This window comes from Haematobia irritans, chromosome 3 (assembly GCF_050003625.1).
Source record: "Haematobia irritans isolate KBUSLIRL chromosome 3, ASM5000362v1, whole genome shotgun sequence".
NCBI lineage: Eukaryota > Metazoa > Arthropoda > Insecta > Diptera > Muscidae > Haematobia > Haematobia irritans.
Window position 1 is genome coordinate 43,462,051 of NC_134399.1, and position 9,977 is coordinate 43,472,027.

At 35.0% G+C, this 9,977-nt stretch overlaps 1 protein-coding gene across 1 annotated transcript; it reads left to right on the forward strand.

Annotated features, from left to right (window-relative positions):
* The first annotated feature begins 7,993 nt into the window (after nucleotides 1-7,993).
* On the forward strand, nucleotides 7,994-9,774 carry LOC142230874 (uncharacterized). The gene is given in 3 exon segments (XM_075301496.1): nucleotides 7,994-8,343; nucleotides 8,858-9,031; nucleotides 9,033-9,774. Coding segments are annotated over 3 exon segments (1,266 nt in total).
* The last annotated feature ends 203 nt before the right edge of the window (nucleotides 9,775-9,977 follow it).

Sequence of the window (9,977 nt, forward strand, 5' to 3'; positions counted from 1 at the left end):
AATATACATCAATTTAATTAAATTGTTAATTTGAACAATTAATTGTTTAATAAAAACCATAAAAATGTTCACTCATTTTCTTAACTAACAGCCTATTTCTGATACCGAACCAAAGCAATTGCGAACGAACGGCAGTCACTCAATTTCGTCTAGATTTGGGTTTCTGTAACTTCCTTTCGTTCGTTCGCATAGCTTACGTTAGTGTTTAAATATAACCATAGCGATAGGCGGTAGGCGAAACATTTTTGCCGCAACGGCAAATAAAGGGTGATTCTTTTGAGGTTAGGATTTTCATGCATTAGTATTTGACAGATCACGTGGGATTTCAGACATGGTGTCAAAGAGAAAGATGCTCAGTATGCTTTGACATTTCATCATGAATAGACTTACTAACGAGCAACGCTTGCAAATCATTGAATTTTATTACCAAAATCAGTGTTCGGTTCGAAATGTGTTTATCGACAAATTTTGTTCAGCGATGAGGCTCATTTCTGGTTGAATGGCTACGTAAATAAGCAAAATTGCCGCATTTGGAGTGAAGAGCAACCAGAAGCCGTTCAAGAACTGCCCATGCATCCCGAAAAATGCACTGTTTGGTGTGGTTTGTACGCTGGTGGAATCATTGGACCGTATTTTTTCAAAGATGCTGTTGGACGCAACGTTACGGTGAATGGCGATCGCTATCGTTCGATGCTAACAAACTTTTTGTTGCCAAAAATGGAAGAACTGAACTTGGTTGACATGTGGTTTCAACAAGATGGCGCTACATGCCACACAGCTCGCGATTCTATGGCCATTTTGAGGGAAAACTTCGGAGAACAATTCATCTCAAGAAATGGATCGGTAAGTTGGCCACCAAGATCATGCGATTTGACGCCTTTAGACTATTTTTTGTGGGGCTACGTCAAGTCTAAAGTCTACAGAAATAAGCCAGCAACTATTCCAGCTTTGGAAGACAACATTTCCGAAGAAATTCGGGCTATTCCGGCCGAAATGCTCGAAAAAGTTGCCCAAAATTGGACTTTCCGAATGGACCACCTAAGACGCAGCCGCGGTCAACATTTAAATGAAATTATCTTCAAAAAGTAAATGTCATGGACCAATCTAACGTTTCAAATAAAGAACCGATGAGATTTTGCAAATTTTATGCGTTTTTTTTTAAAAAAAGTTATCAAGCTCTTAACAAATCACCCTTTACAATAAGCTTGACGGCGAATAATTCCCTTTTTCACGTTTCCTTGGGTTTTTGTTGTCAATACAGCATGCTTTGACAATATTAAACAATGAAGTTGAATAAAAACATACAATGGGTTGTTATTTGTTGAGTTATTTCAAGAAAAAATAATCTACACGTGTCCAGGCAACAGCAATTCCTAGTGGTGAGTTAAAAAAATTGATAAGCGATGGCAACACTTTACCAGTTTTCGCCAAGGAGTTAGAATAAGTTTTAATTTATCGTCACGCCGCTAGCCGTCACGGTATTCCGTCGCGGATTTTGGGTTTCCCATAAGAAATACACGTAAATAAGTGTTCGCCTACCGCCTATGGCTATGGTTATATTTACACACTTACTGTCAAAGATAATTGAGTATAACAAGATTAAGCATTGTGCTCTTATAAAGAGAAAACAAATGTCAAGGTGTAGAGGGCTATGAGAATTGTTTTTTTATTTGTAAATTTTTTCCAAGGCAGGAATAAATTAAAACAGCAATATTCACTTAAAACCATAATAAATATTATAATCGTTTTGGTATTTATTTAGATGCTCCCATATATATCTATTGTCCGACCCAGTCAGAAAAAAAAACCATCGGAAAAGCGATGTAAAAGCATTACAACCCCAAATGATAACATCATTCTACGGTGTATCGATCGTATTTAACAACGTTTTCAAAGCGTCATTATACGATTTTTCGATTGTTTAACGAACGCTTTGACAACCCCAAAATGATAACATCGTTATACGGTGTATCGATGATTTTTACAACCAATAAAAAAACACTGAAAATTCAAATTGAAGTTTTTAATTTGACTATACATTTTCCATTCAAAAAACCGAAGGTGCTCTAAAAAAGTGAACTCTCGAGGACACTAAAGTCACTTTAACTCTATTTTAGCGCATGAACTTATTGTGTTTTGTGAAAGTAAGGGAATTACATTAATACTTTTTTGCGTAGGTCGGATAAATGGACTAAAAAAGGGGGAAGTTAATCACAAATGTCCGTATTTCAATCAAAATACTTAAGAATTTCCTAAAATTTTTACATTTTACCACAAACGTGCCAAAAGAACATTCTTGCAATTTTGAACTCCAATTTGTCCCTTCAAACAACGAAATTATCTTTAAAATGTGAAAGAAAATTATTTTGTCTAAAAAATTTCTTGAATTAGTCGTAAAATATCTGTGGACTGTGGACTTATCTCATCATATGTTGTAAAATAAAATCGAAAAACTTGTATGATACTTTTGACAAAACAACATAAGTCCACATAAATATTAAACATTTTCCAGATATTTTCTACAGAAGTTTTCGAGACCCCATATAGGTGTATTTTCGCTCCCCTGTAAAATTGTATTTGTGAAATCAGCGTTTAGTTTAGTTAAAACTTTGTACAATTGCCTACATTTGTAAAATTAACCAAAATTGTTCTTCCAGGTAGGTTCACTGTTTTTTAGTGTACACCTTCAATTTATATGAAAAATGAATATTATCCTATTCTAAATCAATAAAAATAAGTGGGGTTTTCCTTCCTGACGCATTCTTTGGAAAGGTCTCGGGCTCCGTGAGGTTTATAGCTCAGAAAATTCAAGAAAAGTTTCAACGGAAAATCGGGAAAATCTGTTTTTACATACAGCGCCGTCTTTGATGCAACTCCAGAACGCCCGAACCGATTTCAACGGTTTTGCATTCATGGGAAAGGTCTCGGGCTCTGTGAGGTATAGATATAGAAAATTCAAGATAAGTTTCAACGGAAAAGCGGGAAAATCATTTTGTACATACAGCGCACATTAAAAAATATAACTTGAATTCATCGCAGTTGCTTTTTATTTTTAATTTTTTTGATTTTATTTTTTCACATGAATTGTCATCCAATAAAATATATTTTTATATTGCGAAAAATTTAAGATGTTGCAAAAGTGATGTGACAAATATTCATGTTACAAACCGGAATGTACACTGTGAAATTATGAAAAAAATATTAAAAAAATAACTTATTAGTTTCCTAACATGATTTCAGCATTGTCAACAAAAGGGATACACGTACTTTGTATTTGCTCCATAAAGAACGAACATTTTTTTGGGAAAGAAGCCAATATCACAAGAAAAATTCACATCTGGCTTAAGCCTGAATGTTGTGTTGCTGGTGTCAATGGAGATTCGCCCGAGATCGACTCTGGTAGGTCAGTAAATTGTATATTTTTCTTGAAGAAACACGAATTTTCTTATTTGTAATCACTGGAAATGGAATGCTTGCACCACCACATCAAAAAACAAAACAATACTATCAGCTGGCCTGTTTCTTCAAACATAGAGCTGATAAAAAAACGATCAACAGCACAGATATATATCGATAAAATTAATTGGGAATTGCCAATCCTCTTTTTTTGTGTCTTACCAATCCGAACAAGATATAAAAGCTATCGCCTCAAAGTATGCACCATAATTCCCCAAACATTCCTTCAGCCTCCCAACAAACAATTTTAAGTCAGGTATCGAAACGCAACAGATTAGAAATATCTCCCGACACGGAAAGCTCAGTCTCAACTTGCGAAATGAATATCCCACCTCATGATCTGATCAACTTAATCAAAAGTACAATAAACACGAATTTAGATGATAAATTAAAAACGTTGTCTACTAAAGAGGATATAGAGGAATTAAAAACCGAAATCGGATCAATAAACTTCGAAATTAACCATCTTAGAGAAGAAAATAAAGAACTTAAACAGGAACTGGAAAAAGTAAAAAAGGAATGTTCTATATATATTGAGCGCGATTTAGTTCCAACAAAACAACAATTAAGGAAAGTTTCTCTTCTCTTGAAATCGAAGATACTTGGTATAAGTAAGCAGCACAAAATTATTGTGAGAGAGGATAGAATCAAAATTAAAGATTCGTGGTTTTATTGGAATGGGGAGCGAAAACTTACCTGTGGAAAAATTGATGCAAGCTCTGAACTAATTAAACTCTACGGAGAAGAAATAAAAACCATAAATATAACTTTCGAAGCTCTCGAGCAGGAAATAACCTCAAAAAACTAACTAAAACCTGCTCTAAACCTCCTTATACTTTATCTATTCTTTCTTTTAATGTCAATGGAATCGAAAATAAATATCTCTTTCCATCATTCTTTAACTTTATAAATAATTACGATATATTCTACCTTTCTGAAACACATCTATTAACTAACAAAGCTGAGAATGTTCGAAAATATTTCCCTGGTTTCGAAATACAAATCATTCCTGCAACGAGAAATTTCAGTCATGGAAGAGGAATTGGGGGATCTATTTTTGGAGTGAGCAATAAACTAGCCCCAATGGGAATAACGTTTAAAAAATCAGAAAAAGAGAACATATGTTATTATGAATTCAATACACGAACAAATATACATTTTTCTTTATTTCCATTATACCTCAGACCTGGTTCATGGGCAAATGATTTTCGTGTTATAAGTACACATTTTCAACAGGAATTGGTCCCAAATCCAATAATTATTGGGGATCTAAATGCAAGAATTGGGGAGCAAAGTCAATATATAAATGAATTATACAAAGAAATCTTTAATGCGGGATCAGACACCCGTAAATCCAAAGACCAAGTAGTAAATAGTAATGGAAGAAAATTATTGGAATTCTGCACCGATAACAACTTACTGATATTAAATGGAGTAACCAGAGGAGATGAAGATGGATCATTTACGTTTATAGGACATACTGGTGAATCTGTAAACGATATATGTGCTATCTCTCAAGAACTATTGAACCTTGTGACGGAATTTAGAGTGGAGGATAAAACTTGGTCAGATCACCTGCCAATTACATTATTACTTAGTATATCTACTGAACACGGAATTGAGAATAATCTAAAACTATTACCAAAACTTTATTGGAAAGATGCGGATAAAGAAAGCTATCAAATAAAACTTAATGAGAATATGTCGAACATGTTATCTGAAAGACTGGAAGCCACCCTGGACGATCTTTCTAAGGTTATTACAGACTCGTCTAAGAAACAAAAGTTATACAAAACGCCTTTTCAACCTAAACAGAAATGGTATACTTTACAATGCTTTAACGCTAGAAATAAAATGTTTGAATTACTGAAAAAATATAAACTGGATAACACAACAGACTCGAAAGAAGAGTATATAAACGCTTTCAAAAATTACAAAGCGATTTGTAGGTCTAACAAAAAAGAATACCAAGATCGGCTTCTCGAGAAAATAAATAACGTGTGTGATTCCAAGCAGTGGTGGAAAGTTGCGAAAGAAATAAGAAACCAAACATTCCAAATTAGCTCCAACATATCATCTACCGACTTCAAAAATTATTTCGAACGCCTTCTAAACCCTACAAGGAGAATAGTAGAAATCAGTTATGCACCTAACTTTCGGACTGACCCTTTACTGGATTGCGATATAAGCCTTTCGGAATTGATAAATGTTCTAAACAAATTAAAAATGAATAAAGCACCAGGCGAAGATCGCATACCATACGAGCATATAGTCTATGGCACCGCCAGTTTTCACGCACAACTGGTAAAGCGGTACAACACAATCTTAAATACTGGAGAAATGGACAATAAATTCGACAAAACTATTATATTTCCTATACACAAGAAAGGAGACATTTCACAGCCACAAAATTATAGAGGTATAGCTTTCATGAACTGTTTAGCTAAAATTATGATGGGAATTTTAAATGAGAGAATATCGCACTGGGCAGAGTACCACAAAATTATAACAGAATGTCAAGCGGGTTTTCGGAAAGGTTACTCAACGGTTGATAACATATACAATTTAGCATCAATCGTGAACCTGAGATTCAAACAACGAAAGAAAACATATGCTTTCTTCGTAGATTTCAAAGCAGCTTTTGACAATATCTACAGAAAATCACTTTTTTATAAATTATATCAAAATGGAATATCGAATAAGCTCGTAAAGCTCATAGAAAATATGTACAGCTCGACGGAATACGCAATCTGGACTGGTGAAGACCTCTCTGACTATTTTCAATCAGACTCTGGAGTTAAACAGGGTTGTTTACTGTCCCCAATCCTTTTTGCCTTGTACATCAATGACCTCGAAGAACACATACAAGGTGGCATTAATGTACATGACATAAATATTCGACTACTTCTCTATGCCGATGATATTGTAATACTGGCAGAAGACCCTGTTACAATGCGGTTTATGATATCAAGACTAGAAAGTTATTGCGATATGTGGAATTTACAAGTTAACATGGAAAAGTCAGAAATAATGATATTCCGTAATGGAAAGGGAAAACGATCAAAATTACAAATGAATACAAATATCTTGGCGTTACCATCACCCCCAAAATGTCATTTGGAAAACATGTAGTAAAAAGGACTATTCAATCGAAAACGGCGCTAAACAGTACGTGGGCTAACCTAGTCGGCAATAAGGAAATTAGTCTTCACAAAAAATGGAATGTGTATCAAGCAGTTTGTCGGGCAATACAGTCTTACGCAGCCCAGGTTTGGGGATTTTCCTCTTTTGAAGAAGTTGACAATCTGGAGCGTTATTTCTTAAAAAAAAACCTTAAATTACCAAGCTTTACACCAAATTATGTCTTGATGCTAGAAACTGGTCTAGAAAACAGTCACCTTTATACTTTAGGTCTTCACTTGGAATACATTAAAAAAATCATGTTCGAATATAACGATCAACGTATGCCAAAAATGTTAACTACGCTCGTGTTGCAGGAGGAGGTATTTTGGGTTTCGAATCTCAAAACAATTACCCAAAATCTAAGTTTATCCTGGCCGGCAACAAATAGAAATGAATGGGAGCTGTTTAATGCAGAAGTTTTAAGATGCAAAAAAATAGAAGTTCTCCAATATTATCTTGATCGAAAATCGCAAAGTATTTCCAGGGCTTACAAATATTTAAATAGTGCAAGAGGAAAATATTACTTTACTGATTTCTCCAACATAAATCAAATAGGCTTAATATTTAAGGCACGATGTGACTTACTAAATCTGAATTCATGCAAATTTAATGCCGAGGAAAATGAGAAATTGTACACGCTGTGTAACCAGAATGAGAACGAAACATTGTTTCACTTCCTTGGATCTTGCCCTGCTCTACGAGAGTTTAGGATTCGTTGCTTCCAAAGGCAGTACTTATCACAAAGAGAAATTATAGATATTTTGGATGGCGTAGCTGAAGGTTATTGGTATAAATTAATTGCTTTTTTGGAACCAGCATTAAAATACCGACAATTCCTTATAAACGAATACAATTAGAGTATCCTTATATATATTAACATATTATGACAAACGTTTGTATAGCAAACCACTGTCATCACTCGATTTCTCATTTCTTTTTTTACACTGTAGAAATACAATTAAGAAAAATATGAACTTTGAATGATGTATACTATATTTTTGTAAATAAAGAAAACGTACATACAAAAACATACATACATACTAACATTTCAATTGAAAATTATCAAATCAATTACGTGTATTGTGCAAATTTTTAGTATGCAAAAGTTGTGTGACAAATTTTCATGTAACAAACCGGCATTGTGTACACTGTGAAATTGTGAAAAAAAAATATTAAAAAAAATAATCGTTTCCTAATATTTCAATTGTAAATCATCATATCAATTACGTGCATTGTGCAAATTTTTAGTGAATTTAAACAGCAGACATTTGTCTTTAAGGTAGTAAGTTGAACTGTGTAAATTATGTGGATTGTGCATTTGAAGTTAACTTCACCACTCTGTCCATAGACCAAAATGCCTTTAGGACGACGTGCGAACATCAGCCGCCGCACAAGACATACAAGCCAGCAAGAAGTGTATGCGCAGAATTTAAGGGAAGAAAGACAAAATATAATGAGAGAAAATGCCCGATTGAGACAACGCGTGAGCACACGAAGATCATTGGCATCATACAATCGCTTGGCATTCCAATATGATCCCTCTGCGAACTACAGTGATGATGAAAATTTAGATATTGGACCAATGACGACTATATTGCAATACGTTCAAGTTCAAAAGAGAAACGGCTGCATTGTGCTGCGCAAGTGGAAAAGTCAAACTGGATCCAATACTTACACCACCACAGCCACTGAAATCATTGTTCGGTGGAAGTGATCCCGATTCAAGCCATTTTCTTCAACACATCCTTGAATACAAGAACTGCTTTCGCGTGACTTCCTTTGTAGCTAATATCATTCGAGAAGGCGGCTTCATGCTTACTTTCAAGGTAAAAGATACAACACACACAACCAATCACTCACACCAACACAATGAATTGCAACACATAACAACTACGTATACACCACACGATCAGAAGTTACACCGTATTTCTTCAATAAATGACTGTTTGCAAATATAGATACAAGGACACGGTTCAATGGTGCCAACATTAGATGAACCGCATAAATTTCTGAAAATTTATTTCATTTCGTCGTTTGTGGATCAGCTAAAGTGTGGTGCAATATACAGGGAACACAACAGTTAAACAGACGAATTATTGAACAATTGCAAGCATTTTTTACGCTAATAATGCTGTTATTAATACGTTTAAAAGAGCATTGGAACGAATGCCATCGGATACGCACACATTTGTCTTAAAAGCGGATTGTACCCCAACAGGTATTACACATGGAATCAATCAACAAAACAATTCCAACGACGCAAACAAGGAACCCCAGTTCCAGAGTGGCCACAGGTGTTTTCCACTAATGCACTAGGTCGCATGTATACTGTTCATCCTAGAAATGATGAATGTTTTTATTTGTGACTGCTGTTGGAAAATGTTCGTGGACCCAAAATCCTTGAAGACTGTCAATAGGCACAAATGTCAAACATATCGAGAAGCATGTCAACTAATGGGTTTGCTGGAGAACGATTCTCATTGGGATTTAACACTTGCGGATTCAGTTATTTCATCAAATGCATACCAAATACGAACGCTTTTCGCAATTAACATTGCCACATGTTTTCCTTCACAACCAATTCAGTTATGGAACAAATACAAAGACGACATATGTGAAGATATTTTGTATCGCTTGCGCATTCAAACGAATAATCCTGATATCCAAATAACCGATGAAATCTACAATGAAGGATTGATTTTGATTGAGGATCAATGCTTGACTATTGCAAACAAGCTACTGATTGAAGTAGGAATGATTGAGCCAAACCGATCGATGCACGATGCATTCAATCAAGAATTAAATCGAGAGCTGCAATACAAAGTTGATACATTGCAGGAATTCGTTCGAAATAATGTGCCGTTGCTGAATGAACAGCAAAAACAAGTATACGAAACAATAAAAGCGGTAGACAATAATACTGATGGTCTATTCTTCCTGGACGCGCCTGGAGGAACAGGGAAAACGTTTGTCATGTCATTTATTTTGGCCACAATTCGATCAAGATGTGACATAGCTTTGGCGTTAGCATCATCTGGAATTGCGGCGACTCTCCTAGATGGCGGTCGTACTGCACATTCTGCGCTTAAGTTGCAACTCAATTTAAACACAACTGCTACTCATTGTTTGGGATGAGTGCACAATGGCACATAAGAAATCACTTGAAGCACTTAACTTCACACTGAAAGATCTTCGGCGAAGTAACATCTTTGGCGGTTTGATGATATTGTTGGCAGGCGATATCAGGCAGACGTTGCCAATAATTTAAAAAAAAAAAATCAAAACTTGTCAAATTGCGAAACATTTAATATTTCTAAATTAATTGACTAAAAAAAGTT